A 20,938-nucleotide genomic window follows, 5' to 3' on the forward strand; every position below is an offset into this window, starting at 1 on the left:
AGCCCGGGCTGCATCTGCCGCCCCCCGCCCCACCGGAGGCTGGGGATGCGGGAGGGGAGGGGGATCGGGGAGGGCGAGGCAGAGGGGAAGGATGGGGGGCAAGTTTCTGCTGCCCCCGAGCAGCAGCAGGGGGGGTTCCTCCCTCTCCGCCCCTCCGGGCGATTTTTAAGGCGTGTTTCCCTACGACCTTCAAACGGCAGCTGCCCGCAGCCCCCTCCCCACGGCCGCCACCCTGCCCGGCACCGCCCGGGGGGTCGCAGGGGAGGGGGCAGCCCCGGGGGCCGCCCCCGCCGGGCTCGGGGGGGCTCTGCGGCGGCGGGGGGGCCGGGGGGGGGCAGGCGGGGGGTCCCGGACCCCCCCGGGAGCGGGGCGGCCCCACGGCGGTCCCGGAGCCCCCGCAAGCCGGGTCCCGGTCCCCGGGGGCGCCGCCCCCCAGCCGGCTGCCGCTGCCAGAGCCCGCACGGTGCCGGGGCCCCCCCGGTACCCACCGGCCCCACGCCCCCGGCCCGCTGCGGGTGCCCCCGCCCTCTGCGATCCACGCGCGGAACCGGGACGGTGCACGGTGCCCCACGGAGCCCCGGCCCCGCGGTACCGATCCGGGCACGGTACCGATCCGGGCACGGTGCCCCACAGAGCCCCACGGTACCGATCCGGGCACGGTACCGATCCAGGCACGGTGCCTCACGGAGCCCCGGCCCCGCGGTACCGATCCGGGCACGGTACCGGGGCCGGTCCCACCGCCCTGCCCACGGCAACTCACCCTCCGGGCCGGGGTGCCCGCTGCCCCCTCCCGGTGCCCCCCGCCCGCCCCGCTCCCCGCCGCCCCCTCCCGGTGCCGATGCCGATCGCTGCCCTCTCCCCCCGCTCGGTGCCGGTGCCCCCCGGGCCGTGCCCCCGCCGGTGCCCCCCGGTGTCCCCGCACTCACCAGCGCGGCGCGGGCGCTCAGCAGCAGCAGCAGCAGCAGCAGCGGGAGGCTCCGCAGCCCCCGGGGCGCCGGCAGCGGCACCTCCCCGGGCATCTTCCTGCCGCAAGGACGCTGCCGGCGGCGGCGGGAGCGGCGGGAGGCGGCGGCGGGGGCGGGGAAGGGCCTTTGTTGCCGCCGCCCGCGGGAGGCGGGCGGTGGGTGCGGGCTCTGGGTGCGGGGCCGCCGCCGCCCCCGCGCCCCCCTCCCGGCCCCGCCCCCCCCCGACCCGCCAGCGCCCCGCCCCGGGCCGGGGACAGCGGGAGGGGACGGGGGAGGAGCCTGGGGGGGACACAGGGGGGCTGGGGTAGGTTGGGGGAAGCCGGGGTGGATCGGGGGTACCTCGGGGACGGAGGGAGGGGGCGCTGGGGTAGGTGGGGAGGAGCGTGGGGAACACGCGGGGGGCGTCTGGGACGGGTTGGGGGGCCGGGGGTGGATGGGGGGAGCACGGGGGGGGATCTGGGACGGGTTGGGGGGGCTCTGTAGTGGATGGGGGGCGAGCTGGACACATGGGAGAGGTCTGGGGCAGACTGGGGGACCTCGGGGTTGGTGAGAACTGGGGGGCGCATGGGGGGATGTGGGGTAGAGCAGGGGGGACCGTGGGTTAAATGGGGGGACATATGGGGGGGACCTGGGGCAGATTGGGGGGCGAACAGGGACAGAGGGGGAGAGATTTGGGGCACAGAGGGTCCGGGGGTGTCCCCAGGAGGGGTGATGGATGTCCCCCCACAGAGGGTCCCCTCGCAGCCCGGTTGCTGGGGCTGCACCGCCCCGCCGTGGCCGCCGCCACCCCTGCAAGGACCGGGCCAGGCCCGCGGGTCCCCGCCGGTCCCCACCGAGGGATGGCAACCCAGGGGTGGCCCCCGAAGGGTGGGGGGGCGGAGGGCGCTGCCAAAGGGTCCCTGTCCCCGCTCCGGCAGCTCCTGGTGTCCCCTGGTGTCCCCTCGGATCCCGGTGTCCTTCCCGGGCCGGGTCCCCTCCAGCACCCGGAGCCGATCCCGTTCCCAAAGAGCTCGGAACGATGCCCAGGGCAGAGCCCGGAGCTGCAGGAGCCTGGGGACAGACCCGGAGCCTGGGGACAGACCCAGATACAGCCTGGGGACACAGACACACAGACACAGCCTGGGGACAGACAGACAAACAGACACACAGACACAGCCTGGGGACAGACCCGGAGCCTGGGGACACACAGACACACAGAGCCTGGGGACACACAGATACAGCTAGGGGACACACCCAGATACAGCCCGGGGACAGACCCAGAGCCTGGGGACAGACACACAGACACAGTCTGGGGACACACAGACACACAGACACACACACACAGGCTGGGGACAGACAGACACACAGACACACAGACACAGGCTGGGGACAGACAGACAAACAGACACAGGGCCTGGGGACACACAGACACAGGCTGGGGACAGACAGACAGACACACAGACACAGGGCCTGGGGACACACAGACACAGCCTGGGGACACAGACACACACACACAGGGCCTGGGGACAGACAGACACACAGACACAGCCTGGGGACACACAGACACACAGACACACACACACAGGGCCTGGGGACAGACAGACACACAGACACACACACACACAGGGCCTGGGGACACACAGACACAGCCTGGGGACAGACAGACACACAGACACAGCCTGGGGACACACAGACACACAGACACAGGCTGGGGACACACAGACACAGGCTGGGGACAGACAGACACACAGACACACACACACAGGGCCTGGGGACACACAGACACAGGCTGGGGACAGACAGACGCACAGACACACACACACAGGGCCTGGGGACACACAGACACAGCCTGGACACGCTCCCCTTCCTCTCCAGCCCGAACTGAAGTCTCAGCGCTGAATTAAACATTAAAAACCCAATTTCCACCTGTTGTTTTCACCGTGTTTGAACCCAAACCTGCAGCTCGCTGAGCTGCACCGGCACCAAAGAGCTCTGAAACACCCAAAAATCTCTCAAAGCCCCAAAGACGAGGGCTCCAAACCCTGGGCACGAGGAGTGAACCCCAAATCTGCCGAGTTCAACAACCACAGGAGCAGGAAAAGATCGAGAGGAGCAGGAAAAGATCGAGAGGAGCAGGAAAAGATCGAGAGGAGCAGGAAAAGATCGAGAGGAGCGGGAAAAGATTGAGAGGAGCAGGAAAAGATTGAGAGGAGCAGGAAAAGATCGAGAGGAGAAGAAAAATATCAAGAAGAGAAGAAAAAGATCGAGAGGAACAGGAAAAGATTGAGAGGAGCAGGAAAAGATTGAGAGGAGCAGGAAAAGATCGAGAGGAGCAGGAAAAGATCGAGAGGAGAAGAAAAATATCAAGAAGAGAAGAAAAAGATCGAGAGGAGCAGGAAAAGATCGAGAGGAGCGGGAAAAGATTGAGAGGAGAAGAAAAAGATCAAGAAGAGAAGAAAAAGATCAAGAAGAGAAGAAAAAGATCAAGAAGAGAAGAAAAAGATCAAGAAGAGAAGAAAAAGATCCACAGGAGTGGGAAAACATCGCTCCCAAACCAAACAAACGATTCCACCGGAGCCAGAGGCAGATTCCAAAGTTCTGTATTTTTCAAAATAAAGATCACACGTTGTTTAGAGACAATCTACACAAGAGTTACAAAAAATAGTCGCCCAGGCAGAAGCATACACAGGTTTGTTAATTATACACATATGGTTACAAGTGTGCTTGCAAAAAAGTTCATTGGAAATATACACAAGGCTCTGTAAATGTACACCGTGTAGTGTTACAATTCTATATTCAAACGAGGAAAATTGACAGTATGTTACATTCACTTACAAGTAGACAAAATGCAAAATACAGTTCATCTTCTGTACAAAAAAGGGGGGAGGTGATTCACACTTTACAAGGTGAAAAGGGGCTCTGATTGTAAGGAAAACCGGGAGGGGGCTGTACTTTTGCACTTTTTGTTTCTTACTGTCACAAAAGAAGCAAAACATTACTTTGTAAGATTCAAAAAAACACTATTTGGAACTGAATCAGGTCTGTAGAACATTTAGAAAGGATCTCTACTGTCCAACTAGGTGACAAATAAAACCAAGCAGTTTATTTTTCTTCCTTTTTTTTTTTTTTGTTTTTAAACATTAACTAGGCTGTATAAAGAGAACATTTCCTTCAAAAGAAAAAATTTACTTCTGGTTGAAATTACAATTTACAATATACAACACTATATGCTACGACCATAAAAGGTGTGAATATACACTGAAATGCACAGGTTTTGCTAAATTCTTTTTTTTTTCCTGTTTTCTTACCAAAAAACGGGTTTTATGTCGATTCAAACTTCTCCACATTTACATTACAGAGGTTTACAAATGTACAATTGTACAGTCAGAAGTATGTTCCACTACTAGGGTACATTATAGATACAGATCAGACATCAAAACAAGAAAATACTACAAATTTTTATATATGTAAAGTCTACACCAAGTATACACTATATATTTATAGAAGCAAGACCAAAGCCGAGTTGGATTTTTTTTTGTTTTGTTTTGTTTTTCCTCATGCTAAATAATCAAATTGTGTCTCTCCAGGTGAACAGAGGAGTGGGCATAAAAAAATCCCAAAAATCCTCCTGTTTAAAATCATCTCTGGGTGTTTTCTGAAAATGCCAGCTAAGCTCCCTCCTCCAGCATGTCAAAGTCACAAATAAAATAGAAATAAAACCATTAAAAAGTCCCCAAACCGGAATTTTGGTGTCTTTGTTTAAAACCAGACTTTAGCAAGATGAATTTTCCTCTTTTCAGTATTTCTTAGCAGTGGTGTCACTGAGCTAAAATCCCAACTTCTCGCTGACTTTTGGGCTAAAAGGAGGTTAAAAAAAAAAAAAACCCCAAAAAAAAGTTATTTGCAAAAAATGATGAATTAAAAATGGGTTTTGTTTTGTTTTTTTTTAATTCCCTGTTTTGTTTGTTTGTTGTCTTCAAACCAACCACCCTGAAAGTCTCCACATTTGGAATATAGATACAACAGTGAACAAAAATGTGGCCTTCCATGTACATCTGAGACCTATGTACAAGAATTCTATACACCAGTAAAACAGCAGGGCAATTAGTTAATTAAAAAAAATAATTAGTACATGTTATGCATAATAAAATTAAAGAAATTTACAAAGGCTTCTCTTTTTTTTGTGTGGTTTTTTTTGTTTGTTTTCTGCTTTTCTTTGTTTGTTGTTGGTTTTTTTGTGGGTTTTGTTTGTTTGTGGTTTTGTTGTTATTTTTTTAGCAACCGTGGCGGGTGGTGTGGGTGGATCCTGGGATGGATCCTGGGGTGGATTCCTGGGATGGATTCTGGGATGGGTTCTGGGATGGATTCTTGGGATGGATTCCAGGGATGGATTCCAGGGGTGGATTCCAGGGATGGATCCTGGGATGGATTCCAGGGATGGATTCCAGGGGTGGGTTCTGGGATGGATTCCTGGGGTGGATTCCTGGGATGGGTTCCTGGGATGGATTCCTGGGATGGATTCCTGGGATGGATTCTGGGATGGATTCTGGGATGGATTCTGGGATGGATTCCAGGGGTGGATTCCCGGGGTGGGTTCCCGGGATGGGTTCCCGGGATGGATTCCTGGGATGGATTCCTGGGATGGATTCCTAGGATGGATTCCTGGGATGGGTTCCTGGGGTGGATTCCTGGGATGGATTCTGGGATGGATTCCTGGGATGGATTCCAGGGATGGATTCCTGGGATGGATTCCTGGGATGGGTTCCTGGGATGGGTTCCTGGGATGGATTCCTGGGATGGGTTCCTGGGGTGGATTCCTGGGATGGATTCCAGGGATGGATTCCTGGGGTGGATTCCTGGGATGGATTCCTGGGATGGATTCCAGGGATGGATTCCTGGGGTGGATTCTGGGATGGATTCCTGGGATGGATTCCTGGGATGGATTCCTGGGATGGATTCCTGGGATGGATTCCAGGGATGGATTCCTGGGATGGGTTCCTGGGATGGGTTCCTGGGATGGATTCCTGGGATGGATTCCTGGGATGGATTCCTGGGATGGATTCCAGGGATGGATTCCTGGGATGGATTCCTGGGATGGGTTCCTGGGATGGATTCCTGGGATGGATTCTGGGATGGGTTCCTGGGATGGGTTCCTGGGATGGATTCCTGGGATGGATTCCTGGGATGGATTCCTGGGATGGATTCCAGGGATGGATTCTGGGATGAGTTCTGGGATCCTGGAGTGCCTCTGGAGGGGGGCTGGGCTCAGATGATGCCGTTGGGGGGGCCGCAGATGGGCCCCAGGTCCACCCCGTTCTTCATGTAGTATTTCTCCAGCTTGGCCAGGATGTGCTTCCCGTAGGTGTATTTGCGCAGGGTGGCGATGTGGGGCCGGATCTGCCGGGGAAAAGCAGGAAAAAACCGGGATTCAGAGTGGATACAGCCACCCCCACCCGGCCCCGGGACACACGGACGCCCAAAGGACACCCAAAGGACACCCAAAGGACACCCAAAGGACACCCAAAGGACACCCAAAGGACACCCCACATTCCCGGGAATCCCGCTGAGGGTCCCCAGTCCCACCGGGACTGTGCAGGAGGAGAGCGCTGGGGTTTGGGATTTAGGGGATTCTGTGCCTGGCAAGGGTGAGGTGGGATTTTGGGAAGGGATTCTTGGCTGGGAGGGAGGCGAGGGATGGGATTCCCAGAGCTGCCCCTGGAGGGGGCTGGGATCAGCCTGGGGCAGTGCAAGTGTCCCTGGATGGGATTTAAGGGTTCTCCAACCCAAACCATTCCAGGATTCTGGGATTTCACCACGTTTTCCTCTCCAAGTGGGAAGAGGCTGTGGATGTCCAGCATTCCCTGCTCCAGGGTGGCCACATCCCAATCCTGCCCATAACCAGGAACCCATCCCAAAGCGCTCCAGTCCCCCCAATCCCTGCTCCTCTCCAAGGACCCACATTCCAAAACCACAGATCCCAGCCTGGCTCCCCATCCCCAGCAGGAATGACGCCTGTGCCCAGCAAAAACCAGGAATTCCAAGCAATTCCAACCATTCCTTCTCTGTCCAGCTTCACCCCCTTTTTTCCCTTTACTGACACAACCGTTAAAAAGTCACTTCTCAATTTAATTTTTTAAATAAAATCCCATTTTAAAGCCCATCCCAGCCTGCAGTTTTCCACAATTCCCAGCCGTTCCCACAGCCCCTGGCTCCGTTTTTCCAGGCTTTCCTGCAGCCTGGGATCACAGCTGAAATCACATTCACTCAGGCCCATTTAGCTGTCAACCCTGAGCTATTTTTGACAGCCCCACTGATAATCTAATTTGCATTTTATTCCAAAGGCTTTGCTCCATGGGAAGAAGAAAGTAAGGAATGTCAGGAACAATCATTCGTGGTTTGTTGTTTTGTTTTTTTTATTTTAATACAGAACTCTCTGTTATGGATTAATAAATCCAGGGCCCTTCTGCCACAGATAAATTGGGTGTATCCCTTGCCAGATCTCTTTATTTAATTATCTTTAGCATTTCTTGTGGACTAAAACAGATTTGGGGTTAAAAGAATGACTCTGAGTGGCTCCTAAAGCTGAGAATTAACATCCCTGAGGATTATTCCAGCTGTTTGTGTTGATTCCCTGCATGTGGAGCTCAAAACAGCTCCCTCACACCAATTCCCGTTTCTTACGGAAAAAATCAGTCTGGTTTACTCAGGGGTGCTTAAATGTAATAATAAAAATGCCTCATTAGCATTTGAGCACCTGACACTGTTCAAAATAAATAAATCTCAGCTTTTCCATGCCTGGGTCAGTCAGGATTTCATCTCTAGCTGTGCCTGGGATTTTTCATCAGCAAACCCCAAAAAATGTCACTGAGGAAAATTAAAACCCCCTCAGTGCCACCCCCATTTCGAGCCTGCTATTCCCCATCCATTGCCATTGTAAAGCTCTGCAGATGTGACCTTTAAAAGCAGGAAAATGAAGATATTCCCTGCTTCCAGAGCTCCCTGCCCTTGGAGCAGCAGGCACGGGGCCCTGGGGGTGGCAGCGAGGCAGATTTCATTCCAAACATCTCAATTTTGGCTAAATGTGAACTCCTGCATCCGAACGCGGCAGGGCAGTGCTGGACCATGTAAGGTTGGGCTGGCAGGAGGATTTCTGTTCATGGAAAGGGATTTGGGCACTGGAAGTGCCCAGGGAGGTTTGGAGTGCCCATCCCTGGCAGGAGGTGACACCGAGCGCTCCAGAGGGGACAGGGGGAGGATGGGGCACAGGCTGGAGCCTTGGAAGGCCTTTCCAGCCCCAGGGATCCCGGGATTCTGGGAAGTGTCACATCCAAACTCATTTACAATGAGAAACAGGATTTGATTTGTGGCTGCGGGCACGGAGGTGGCACCAGGCGAGGCCAGCAGCCCTGGGAGGGACACGGAGGGACAGGAGGGGCTGGCACAGCCCTGGGGACATGGGCAGGGGACACAGCCCCTGGGACACGGGCAGGGGACACGGGCAGGGGACACGGCCCCAGGGACACGGGCAGGGGACACGGGCAGGGGACACGGCCCCAGGCCTGGGGGGCTCCTGGGAGCGCTGGCTGTGCCCCAGCCCCCAGAGCTGCAGACCCAGCCCAGCGTTGGCAGCACAGCAGCGCCTGCTCCCTGCAGAACTGGGTCACTGGGACACGGGCACTGCTGCCAGCTGAACCCCAGGGACAGCTCCCTGTCCCTCCAGAAAGCTGGAGAGGGATTTGTGACAAGGGAATGGAGTGACAGGACACGGAGAATGGCCTGAGATTGGAAAAGGGGAGAGATTTGGGTGGGATCTTGGGCAGGAATTGTTCCCTGGGAGGGTGGGGAGGGGCTGGGCTGGAATTGCCAGAGCAGCTGTGGCTGTCCCTGGATCCCTGGCAGTGCCCAAGGCCAGGCTGGACATTGGGGCTGGAGCAGCCTGGGACAGTGGAGGTGACCCTGGGGACAGTGGAGGTGACCCTGGGACAGTGGGAGTGACCCTGGGACAGTGGGAGTGACCCTGGGACAGTGGGAGGTGACCCTGGGACAGTGGGAGGTGTCACTGGGACAGTGTGGGTGACCCTGGGACAGTGGGGGTGTCCCCGGGGTGGAACAGGACGAGTTTTGAGGTCACTTCCAACCCAAAGCATTCTGTAATTTCCATCTTTCACCTACTGAAACCCCCCCAACCCCTCTGCCAGCACCCAGCCCCACCTCCCTGCACAGCCCAGGCAGCAGCTGCTCACCTTGTGCATGACAATCTTCCTCTGGGCCGGCTCTGCCACGTCGATCATCTTCTGCACCACGTAGTTGGCGTACTGATCCTTCATCATGGTGTATAAGGCACTGTGGGGGCCGTCGTTCATGGTGCACACCTCGTCGATGAGCATGGCGCGCTCCGTGCGCGACGCGTGCGTCACACACTTCTCCACCACGTTACTGCAACGGCAGGAGCGGCCGTCAGCGCGGGGAGCGGCTCCGGGGGCTGTCACCCGCACAGGGAGCGGCTCCAGGGGCTGTCACCCGCACAGGGAGCGGCTCCGGGGGCTGTCACCCGCGCGGGGAGCGGCTCCGGGGGCTGTCACCCGCGCAGGGAGCGGCTCTGGGGGCTGTCACCCGCACAGGGAGCGGCTCCGGGGGCTGTCACCCGCGCAGGGAGCGGCTCCGGGGGCTGTCACCCGCACAGGGAGCGGCTCCGGGGGCTGTCACCCGCACAGGGAGCGGCTCCGGGGGCTGTCACCGGCCCAGGGATGACGCCCGCGCCACTCTGGGGACAGGCAGGACACGGAGGGGCTGGCACAGCTCGGCAATGGCACACGGGATTGGGATGGCGGGGTTTGGGATCGGGACAGGCTCGTTTCATCCCAGTTTGTGCCCTGGGATTCACTGGGAATTTGGGAATTGGATCAGTTCCCATCTCACCCCAATCTGTGCCTTGGGATTCACTGGGAATCTGGGAACTGGATCAGTTCCCATCTCACCCCAGTTTGTGCCCTGGGATTCACCAGGAATTCAGGAACTGGATCAGTTCCCATCTCACCCCAATCTGTGCCTTGGGATTCACCAGGAATTCAGGAACTGGATCAGTTCCTATCTCACCCCAGTTTGTGCCCTGGGATTCACTGGGAATTTGGGAACTGGATCTGCTCCCATCTCACCCCAGTCTGTGCAGCTCTGCAGTGGTGCTGTGTGAGGACAGTGTCTACCTTCCCAACAGGGAACACAAGGAATTGCTTTGTTTGGTTTGGTTTTTTCCACTTGAACATGATGGGAATGAAGATCCAAAGTTACAACAACAGGGAAATGCTCATTCAGGAATGGAAACTCTCAGCCAAGGCAGAGGATTCCCAAAATTCCTGAACACACCAACAGCATTTCCATGTGCAACACACTTCACCCCAGTGCTGCAGGGGCAGGAGGAACCATCATCAGGGAATGGAGCAGGGAACTGGGAATGGAGCAGGGAACTGGGAATGGTACAGGGAACTGGGAATGGGGCAGGGAACTGGGAATGGGGCAGGGAACTGGGAATGGGGCAGGGAACTGGGAATGGAGCAGGGAACTGGGAATGGAACAGGGAACTGGGAATGGGGCAGGGAACTGGGAATGGAGCAGGGAACTGGGAATGGAGCAGGGAACTGGGAATGGGGCAGGGAATGGAACAGGAAACTGGGAATGGGGCAGGGAACTGGGAATGGAGCAGGGAACTGGGAATGGAACATGGAACTGGGAATGGAGCAGGGAACTGGGAATGGAACATGGAACTGGGAATGGGGCAGGGAACTGGGAATGGAACATGGAACTGGGAATGGGGCAGGGAACTGGGAATGGAGCAGGGAATGGAGCAGGGAACTGGGAATGGGGCAGGGAACTGGGAATGGAGCAGGGAACTGGGAATGGGGCAGGGAACTGGGAATGGAGCAGGGAACTGGGAATGGGGCAGGGAACTGGGAATGGAACAGGGAACTGGGAATGGAGCAGGGAACTGGAGCAAGGAACTGGGAATGGAGCAGGGAATGGAACAGGAAACTGGGAATGGGGCAAGGAACTGGGAATGGAGCAGGGAACTGGGAATGGAGCAGGGAACTGGGAATGGGGCAGGGAACTGGGAATGGAACATGGAACTGGGAATGGGGCAGGGAACTGGGAATGGAACAGGGAACTGGGAATGGGGCAGGGAACTGGGAATGGGGCAGGGAACTGAGCACAGAATGTCTCCTCAGAGCTTTTCATCCAACCCTAAGAGCAGCTGGTGTGCTGCTACAAGGGATTTGTGCTCCAGAGCTCAGCAGTGCCCAGCAGGATTTGGGATCTCAGTGGGAATTTGGGAACTGGACCAGTTCAGGTCAGTGTCCACTCTCCCAGCACAGAAGCCAAGTTGCTGTTTTGATTTTCTCCAGGCTGGAACACGGCTGGAATGGACACCCAAGGTTACGACAACACGGAAATGCTCACTCAGGAATGAAAAAGCCCAGCCAAGCAGAGGATTTCCAGAATTCCTGAATGTATCAGTGAGCAGCCTGGGCTCTGAGGGAGCCAGAAGTGGGGGGTGTGGAAGGGGACTGAGAGCTGGGCTCATCCCACAGCCCTGCCTGGCTCCCAGCAGCACCAGCGGGCTGGCTCAGCCCGGGGGAACCTCCACTAATTAATGCTCCAGCTGGGAAGAAGTTTGGGAATAAAGAGGGAGGCAAAGCAGGGAGGAAGAACCTGAAATAACAACGTGAAGACCACGCTCTCCTGATTCTCATTAATGCTATGCTTCCCTCGTGTCCATGAGTATTCTCATCAGAGGAAGGGGGAATTCTGAGCCTTTGAAGAGCTCAGCCTTCGTGTTCCAAGGGCTGGAAGCACATCCAGCAGGGATTCCCACACATGGGAAGCACAAATACCTGGGCTCTGCTTCACCCACGTGTGGCTCTGCAGCATCTGGGAATGCTGCAGCTCCCCGTGGAGGATTCCCTGGGTGTGACTCAAGAGGGACACAGCAGAAAGCTGGGAATGATGCTGGGAGTGGAAATCCCTCTGGGAAAAGTGGGATGGATTGCTGCTGCACTGATTTCCCAAATCCCCCATGGCTGGACACAGCATCCCGGGGCAGTGAACGTTCTTATTACCCACGGGGTAGTGACAGCTTCAACCCCGTGAAAATAAATCAGATAAACCAAACCACACAAGAATTCCTGGTTAAATCTGGGAGCTTGGATCAGAGCTGCTCTTCCACATCTCCATCCTCCTCCACGACAGACTGGCTGACACAGCCCAGCTCATAACCATTATAACATCTTTTCATGAAAAAGTCATTTTCACTTCTCAGAGGATTCCCAAAATCCCCTAAGTCCTCTGCAGCTCTTCCATGTGTCCCTGCTCCCAGAGGGAAAACTTCAGGGAGAGATTCCTACCTGGCAAATTTATGTTGACTCAACACAAGCACGTTGCCTCTGATTTCTGCTACGATCTTGCTCTTGTCCTCGGGCCGGCCGTGCTCCAGGACGTGCTGGATAACGTAATTCCCGTACTGATCCTGGGTGGGAGACAGCAGCAGACCGTCACAGAAGGTGGATAAATGGACTAGAAACATTCCCAGCAAACTGATTCCCAAAGTGCATTCAGAGTTAAAAGTTCAACTGAAGATTAATTCTAATATTTAATGTACAAATCAGCTCAATACTTTCTATTTCTGCAAAAATGCGCGTTCTAGGGTGGTACCAGGTGGTAAAATGATGCATTTCTGTAGAATTTGTAATATTTATAGAACTCAAAATGCTGTCCTTGCACAGGAAATGTCAATATTTGGCTTATTCCCAGTTTTTTCTGCTCTCTCCAGGTTCGAACCTACCCAATCCCACGTCCTGGAGGGCTGTGCCGTGGGTCTGGCCATGGCTCACTGTTCTCATCTTGGGAATTTTCAGACCTCAGGATATTTCTTTTCCAGTTCAGGGTACCATGGCCTGATGTCCACGCCCAACCTCCTCCCAGTTCCCAGTGAGCACACAGGACTCGGGAACTGGACCAGTTCCTGCCCCGCCACTGGAGTGGGAATTTGGGAACGGAGCAGGAGCGGCTTTGCTGCTTTATCCCCGAAAACCCGCATCAAAGCCTGGCCCAGCAGCTCCTCCCAAGGACTGCAGGGAGGAGGGAAGGCAGCCAGGAGCGGGGTGAGCACAGAAACCACTCTTCCCAAGAATTCCCATCACTTGGCACCTCCTTTTCCTTGGAGGAAGCAGCTCCCCGCCAGTGATGGAGCACCAGGACATGGAGGTGACAACAGCCCTGCACTTGTGCTCATTCCCAGCCCTGCTCCAGGTGGGAATGCACTCAGCAGTGACAGCTCCTGCACTTGTGCTCATTCCCAGCCCTGCTCCAGGTGGGAATGCCCCCAGCAGTGACCTGGGGACGTCCCAGCCCCGTCCCCACTGACCTGCACCAGCTGCTCCGTGTGCTGGTGGAGCTCCTCCAGGATGGGCAGGGTCTGCTCGGGCAGGCAGTGCTCCAGGATCCTCTGGATCACCCGGCAGCCGTAGGGGTGCGTGGACAGAGCGAACACCTGGGGACAGGGGACGGCCAGCAAGGTGCCATCAGTCCTTGGCAAGCCCAGAAACCCTCCAGGATCCCTGCAGGGAATGCCAGCACCCAACACCCACCGACATCCCAGGCACAACCTGGGGAAGCCTCAGCTTTTCCAGCTGGGAAAAACAAATGGTAAAACCTCTCGATTCATAAAAAACAAACCCTGGAACAAGCAAGCATTGCTGGAAGCTCGGTTATTCTTCCCCAGTAATTCCAGCACATTGTTTGCCAGCACGGATTTTGAGCTATTTAAGAAATGCTATGAGCCAGAAAAGTTAAAAATGCCCAGCAAAGGATTTTTCTCAACTGTTTGGATTTGTTTAAATGCCTTAACAGTGCTTAGGAGAAGTGACAACAAAGAATCTTTCTCATTTCTAATGGATTAGCAGATCTGTGGGTGAGAACATGACACATTTTGTTATTGCTGCTCCATTTTCTGTCTGAAGCACAAAGTCCCGTTTGGTTGCTTTGATTTAACAACAGCAGCAAATCCAAGCACTGAAGTTTAAATCAACAGTCACACATTTTTAATAACTGGTGAGTAAACCCTGCAGGGAAACAGGGCTTAGAGTGCAATTAACTGCAGAAAAAAATCATCTGGAGGTGCTAAGTTTAATCTGCCATGTGAAGGTTCAGATAAAACTGGGACAACTGGTCAAGGAAATGTCAGTGCCATCAGCTGAGCTCCCAGAGATGTTTCTGCCTTCCCAAACTCCCAGTGGAAAATCCAAGCCTGAACTCTCATCAGGAACAAGCTTCCAGCCAGAATCCCGCTTGTTTTAACCCAACCAACCAAACCCCCACTTCCCCAGGACTCCCAGCTCCTGGTTCCTGCTGTAACAGCCTCTGCCTGTCCTCACATCCCTGGGGCAAATCCTCAAAACTTCAGAGTGCCCCTGCAAAAAGCCAATTAAATTGAGGCTGGGAACACCCAAAAAGCAGCACTTTTGTACCGGGAGCTGAGGCCAGACAAAACTGATACCCAGGACATCAATTCAGGAGAGGACAGCAATAAAAAAGCAAAAAATGAAGAGAATCAAGAACAATTGCCCACTTGTAGATGAAATTCCTGCTTTTTTCCCTGCTCTGAGGCCCTTGGGAATCAGCATTCAGCATTCCTCACCAGGATCATAATGACACTTTGCATCCCCCATTTTCCTCTCCCCTCAAAGAGAAACCAATCTCAAATGCACACTGTTCACGAATTCTTGGGGTTATCAGGGTCACCTGCCATTAAAAGGGGATCAGCTCTGGGCTCAGAACTTGCTGGGATTTTACAAAAGTGCTGAAAATTAAGGAATTGATGAAGCTCAGACTTGACTAAGGCACCTCAGCAGCACAAAGCTCTGCTCACTGGGAAGATGGATCAGGGAGAGCCTCGTTTTCCCTCATCACTCACAAATACTCAATATTCCAGGAGAACTGGCTCGGGCAAGGAGGTTTTGCTCTGAGAGATCTGCCCAGAAATGGCAACAGGGACGTGAGCAAGGAGTTTCTGGGCTGTCTCACGTGGCTGCATCGACCCTGCTGCCGAAGTTGATGATGATGATGAAGCTGAGAGTTGCCAATGAAGCCCCAGCCACCCTGGGGCTGTTCCAGGAGCTGGGCAGGAGCTCACCTGGCCCTTGAAGGCATCGATGATGAATTGCAGGGACTGAGGCTGCACACACTCGATGCACTTCTGCACCACGTGGTTCCCGTTCTGGTCCTTGACGCACTTGAGCACGTGCCCGTCCAGCTCCCGAACCATCTCGTTCTACGGGAGGACACAGAGCAAACAGAAAGCACCAGCAGCATCCCAGAGCTGCCACTGAGGGCTGCTCCAGTGGCCAGGAGATGAGCAAACCCTGCCCTGACACCCCCTTAGCAGCCTGGAGCTCCACTCCAAGCCAAACCATCCTGGGGTTGCAGGAAGATGGAGCTCATCCTCTTCCAAGAATCCAAACTGAAGAAATCCTAACTGAGCCACAGCTTTCCTGTGCACCCCCCGTTTTCCTCTCTGCTCCCCTCAAAGAGAAGCAGATCTAAAGTGCACAAAGTTCACGAACTCTTTGGGTATCAGGGTCACCTGTCACTAAAACAGGGCTCGGAACTTGCTGGGGTTTTACAGCCACGACTGATGTAACCCATGTGCAGGGTGGACACTTCACTCACAAACAGAAATGACATTCTGGGGCATTTTAATGCTCTGACAAGATCTGGGTGAGTTCAGTTTTATAACTGAATCAAAGCCAGGAATTTTGGGAGCACTGAGGACTCAGAAATGCCACTCTGGAGGAGACACTGAACCTTGGAGCAGCAGTGATGGAGCTCAGGCACCGCCCTGCTGACACACTTGGCTCAGGCTCAGCCCGAAGGAAAGGAGCGCTCCTAAAACCTCTTTCATATTTTTAATTTCATAACCTACATTGAGATTCCTGTTACAACCATCCCCAAGCCTTCCCAAGCCAGCCTGCCCAGCGTATTTTTCATCTCAATTCATTGCTGCTAAAGCCCTTGAGGATGTGCTTTATTAATGAGCTCTGAGTGGGGCTATCAGCCACATCCCTCCCAAGCCAGAACGAGGAGCTCCTCATCCATCTCCCTGCAGGAGTGTGGGATGTTGACCCACATTGCAATAACTCGCTGAATATTAAAGGCAAAACCCTTCAAAGGAATTAAAAATCTCTTCTAATTCACCCTCATTCTCAGTTTTCCCTACACAGAGAAGCAGCCCCATGGGCAGGGCAGGGGGACGAGGAGGTGACAATGACAAGCAAGGTGGCACGGACTCGTCACGCACAAGGAGCACCACAAACATGCCAGGAACCAAACCCAGGGAACACCAGGCACGGGAGGGACGGGAGGGGACGGCTCAGGAACGTCAAACATCAAGAAGAAAGTTAAAATTGAAACTTACAATTACCTGCTGGTCTGGGGGGATGAACTCCAGGGCCTTCTGGATCACCCTGCAGCCGTACATCTGCAGGGCCAGGGACAGCACGTGGCCACGGATGCGCTCTGCCAGTGCCAGCTTCTGCTCCAGGCTGCCAAACTGGGACAGGACAAAGTCACTGCAGGGACAAACCCCTCCCCTGGCCACTGCCACTGCCCTCCCACCCTGGGGACAGGATCAGCCCCGTGGCCAAGGGGCGCACTGGCACAGCCAGACCTGTTCTGTGCCTGCCTGGCACATCCCAAAGGGGCTGCAGGCAGCAGGGTGACCCTGCCAGGCCACCAGCCCTGGCCAGGGCAAAGCTCCAGGAGGGCTGGGCCAGCGCTCCCAGGGATGCACAGGCTGGGATCGCTGGGCAGGGCCCTTGTGGGTCCCTTCCAGCTCAGGACATTCTGTGATTCTGATTCTCAGTGACTGGGCAGAAGCACCGGGAGCACCTGGTGAAGGACCAGACCACACCAGGGACACAACACTTCTCCAGCAGCTGCTGTTACTGCACAAATCTCTCCCTGTTCCCAAATCGGGAGCACTGAGAGCTCAGCGCAGCACCCTGGACAAGTTTTGCTGGATCTGCATCTCACTGAATCCCACAGGGGTTTGGGCTGCAAGGGACCTCAGGGCTCAGCTCATCCCAACCCCTTCCACTTTCCAGGGGAAATTCACACCTCCTGCACACACATTTTGCTTCCCAAAGTGGGATGAATCTGAGTCCCACCCTCAGTCACCCCAGCAGGAAAAGATCCAGCAGCTTGTGGGGAGGAGATGGTGTCAGTGCTGACAGTGACCCACGATTTTAGCCTCAGGGCAGGGTTTTCCAGACTTATCCAACACCTCAGGCCAGCAGGAACCCCAGGAAAACCTGCAGGGGAGGGCAGACTCACCTCAAAGAACTTTTGGATGACATAATTGCCGAAGACATCCACCATGAGCTGATAGGCTGCCTGCAGGATCTCGTTGAACACCAGCTGACGCTCTGCCGGGGTGGCACGCTCCAGTTTCAGCTGAATAAACCTGAAAAGCAGCCCTGGAGTGATGCCACGGCTGCCCACGGTCATTCACCCCCTCCCAAAGCCTCACCCAGTGTTCCAGAAACCACCACCACCACCAATCCCGTTATGCTGGGGAGATGAAGCACTTCCATTAACCTCAGAGTCCCGTTACAAGTTCAATATCCAAATTTAAGACATTTGACTGACCCACATCTTGCAGATCTGTGCAAACACAGATGTTTTATCCGGCCATCCCATCGGGGTGGCCACATGTTGCAATCTTCATCTCAAGAGAAGCAAATCTCAACGAACAACACAGCGAATCTTGGATTTTAAACTGAATTAAGCTGTGCCAGGGGGATGAGTGAGCAAAGCACAGAGCAGGGAAGCTCCTCTTGGAGGAGAGCTCCTGGAGCAGCCTTGGGCAGCGCTCTCAGGGTGGGACTGTTGGGGTGTCTGGGCAGGGCAGGAATTGGAATCCTTGGGGATTCCAGGTGTGACGCTGGATTGACTTTTCCTGCTTGTTCCCTGGTCTGCCTCAGCTCTGGGAAGCGACACAAAACACAAGTGTGAAACTCAGCTGTGAAACTCAACCACAAAATGCAACTGCAAAAAACCCACAGCTGCAAAACATACAGCTGCAAAAACTCACAGCTGCAAAATCCAGAGCTGCACAACACATAGTGACAGAACACCAGAGCTGCAAAAAAACCCCACACAGCTGCAAAAACCACAGCTGCAAAAAACACAGCTGCAAAAACCACAGCTGCAAAAAACACAGCTGCAAAAACCACAGCTGCACAGAGCAGAGGTGCAGGAAACAGAGCTGCAGGAAGCAGAGGTGCACAGAGCAGAGGTGCAGAGAGCAGAGGTGCAGGAAACAGCTGCAGGAAGCAGAGCTGCAGAGAGCAGAGCTGCAGAGAGCAGAGCTGCAGGAAGCAGAGCTGCAGGAAGCAGAGCTGCAGGAAGCAGAACTGCAGGAAGCAGAGCTGCAGAAAGCAGAGGTGCAGGAAACAGCTGCAGGAAGCAGAGCTGCAGAGAGCAGAGCTGCAGGAAGCAGAGCTGCAGAGAGCAGAGGTGCAGAGAGCAGAGCTGCAGAGAGCAGAGCTGCAGGAAGCAGAGCTGTAGCAGGAAGCAGAACTGCAGGAAGCAGAACTGCAGGAAGCAGAACTGCAGAGAGCAGAGCTGCAGAGAGCAGAGCTGCAGGAAGCAGAACTGCAGGAAGCAGAGATGCAGAGAGCAGAACTGCAGGAAGCAGAGCTGCAGAGAGCAGAGCTGCAGGAAGCAGAGCTGTAGCAGGAAGCAGAGCTGCAGAAAGCAGAGCTGCAGGAAGCAGAGCTGCAGAGAGCAGAGCTGCAGAGAGCAGAGCTGTAGCAGGAAGCAGAGCTGCAGGGAGCAGAGCTGCAGGAAGCAGAGGTGCAGAGAGCAGAACTGCAGAGAGCAGAGGTGCAGAGAGCAGAGCTGCAGAGAGCAGAGCTGCAGGAAGCAGAGCTGCAGAGAGCAGAGCTGCAGGAAGCAGAGCTGCAGAGAGCAGAGCTGCAGGAAGCAGAGCTGCAGGAAGCAGAGCTGTAGCAGGAAGCAGAGCTGCAGGAAGCAGAGCTGTAGCAGGAAGCAGAGCTGCAGGAAGCAGAGCTGTAGCAGGAAGCAGAGCTGCAGGAAGCAGAGCTGTAGCAGGAAGCAGAGCTGCAGGAAGCAGAGCTGTAGCAGGAAGCAGAGCTGCAGGAAGCAGAACTGCAGGAAGCAGAACTGCAGGAAGCAGAACTGCAGAGAGCAGAACTGCAGAGAGCAGAGCTGCAGGAAGCAGAACTGCAGGAAGCAGAACTGCAGAGAGCAGAGCTGCAGAGAGCAGAGCTGCAGGAAGCAGAGCTGCAGAGAGCAGAGCTGCAGGAAGCAGAGCTGCAGAGAGCAGAGCTGCAGGAAGCAGAGCTGTAGCAGGAAGCAGAACTGCAGAGAGCAGAGCTGCAGAGAGCAGAACTGCAGAGAGCAGAGCTGCAGGAAGCAGAGCTGTAGCAGGAAGCAGAGCTGCAGAGAGCAGAGGTGCAGAGAGCAGAGGTGCAGAGAGCAGAGGTGCAGAGAGCAGAGCTGCAGAGAGCAGAGCTGTAGCAGGAAGCAGAACTGCAGAGAGCAGAGCTGCAGGAAGCAGAGCTGCAGAGAGCAGAGCTGCAGGGAGCAGAGGTGCAGAGAGCAGAGCTGCAGGAAGCAGAACTGCAGGGAGCAGAACTGCAGGGAGCAGAGCTGCAGGAAGCAGAGCTGCAGAGAGCAGAGCTGCAGGAAGCAGAGCTGTAGCAGGAAGCAGAGCTGCAGAGAGCAGAGCCATGCCCACCTGGATCCGTGCTGGTCCTGCGAGAACTCCATGATGTGGCCGGCGATCTCGCGCAGCTGCAGGTTGGGGTAGCGGTTGTTGCGGAAGTCCTCGAGCAGGCGGCTGCGGCCCGAGGGCATGACGTCCGACATGCCGTAGCGCAGGCGGGACGACGGGAACAGCGTGCTGCTGGGGCTGAACAGGCTCGACGCGCTGCTCGCGCTGCGGTACTTGGCCTCCGCGCCCGGCGCCGCTGAGATGTAACGGCCACTGCCGTTCGTCAGCCCCCCTGAGACACAACGGGACACGGGTGGGAACGGGAACAGGGAATGAACAGGGAATGAACAGGGAATGGAACAGGGAACAGGGAACGGGACAGGGAACAGGGAATGGGAACAGGGAATGAACAGGGAACAGGGAATGAACAGGGAATGAACAGGGAATGGAACAGGGAACAGGGAATGGAACAGGGAACAGGGAATGAACAGAGAATGAACAGGGAACAGGGAATGAACAGAGAATGAACAGGGAACAGGGAATGAACAGGGAATGGAACAGGGAACAGGGAATGGAACAGGGAACAGGGAACGGGACAGGGAACAGGGAACGGGACAGGGAATGAACAGGGAATGGAACAGGGAATGGAACAGGGAACAGGGAATGAACAGGGAATGGAACAGGGAATGGAACAGGGAACAGGGAATGAACAGGGAATGAACAGGGAACAGGGAATGGAACAGAGAATGAACAGGGAACAGGGAATGAACAGGGAATGGAACAGGGAACAGGGAACGGGACAGGGAACAGGGAATGGAACAGGGAACGGGACAGGGAACAGGGAATGGGAACAGGGAACAGGGAATGGAACAGGGAACAGGGAATGGGAACAGGGAACAGGGAATGGAACAGGGAACAGGGAACAGGGAATGGAACAGGGAATGGGAACAGGAAATGGGAACAGGGAATGGAACAGGGAACAGGGAATGGAACAGTGAACAGGGAACGGGGAATGGAACAGGGAACAGGGAATGGGAACAGGGAATGGAACAGGGAATGGGACAGGGAATGGATTGGAACAGGGAATGGATTGGAACAGGGAATGGATTGGAACAGGGAATGGATGGGAACAGGGAATGGATGGGTGTAGTGCTTTTAAAGCACAAGCTAAAAAAATGCCAATCTATCACATTGGTCCTTGTGGGAC

The 20,938-nt window shown here is 55.1% G+C and overlaps 2 protein-coding genes across 8 annotated transcripts in view; both read right to left on the reverse strand.

Moving 5' to 3' along the window:
- Nucleotides 1–1,076, reverse strand: part of SDC3 (syndecan 3) — a 32,934-nt gene extending 31,858 nt beyond the window's left edge. The window contains exon 1 of the mRNA XM_088067474.1: nucleotides 927–1,076. Within this exon, the coding sequence (XP_087923600.1) occupies nucleotides 927–1,019 (93 nt within the window). The 5' untranslated portion in view covers nucleotides 1,020–1,076. The remainder of the gene's footprint in view (nucleotides 1–926) is intronic.
- Nucleotides 1,077–3,527: 2,451 nt separating this feature from the next.
- Nucleotides 3,528–20,938, reverse strand: part of PUM1 (pumilio RNA binding family member 1) — a 77,217-nt gene continuing 59,806 nt past the window's right edge. For 4 of the 7 annotated variants that reach the window (XM_088067472.1, XM_088067469.1, XM_088067468.1 and 1 more), the window contains 8 exons: nucleotides 19,756–20,023; nucleotides 17,325–17,454; nucleotides 16,408–16,542; nucleotides 15,127–15,264; nucleotides 13,360–13,485; nucleotides 12,341–12,462; nucleotides 9,188–9,380; nucleotides 3,528–6,341 (listed from right to left, as the gene is read on the reverse strand). In XM_088067472.1, the coding sequence (XP_087923598.1) occupies nucleotides 6,210–6,341; nucleotides 9,188–9,380; nucleotides 12,341–12,462; nucleotides 13,360–13,485; nucleotides 15,127–15,264; nucleotides 16,408–16,542; nucleotides 17,325–17,454; nucleotides 19,756–20,023 (1,244 nt within the window). In that variant the 3' untranslated portion in view covers nucleotides 3,528–6,209. The remainder of the gene's footprint in view (nucleotides 6,342–9,187; nucleotides 9,381–12,340; nucleotides 12,463–13,359; nucleotides 13,486–15,126; nucleotides 15,265–16,407; nucleotides 16,543–17,324; nucleotides 17,455–19,755; nucleotides 20,024–20,938) is intronic. The other 3 variants (XM_088067473.1, XM_088067471.1, XM_088067470.1) reach the window with 1 other exon arrangement.

Source organism: Pseudopodoces humilis, chromosome 27 (genome assembly GCF_049639895.1).
Source record: "Pseudopodoces humilis isolate 2021_Gansu_Grassland_sample_001 chromosome 27, ASM4963989v1, whole genome shotgun sequence".
Taxonomy (NCBI): Eukaryota; Metazoa; Chordata; class Aves; order Passeriformes; family Paridae; genus Pseudopodoces; species Pseudopodoces humilis.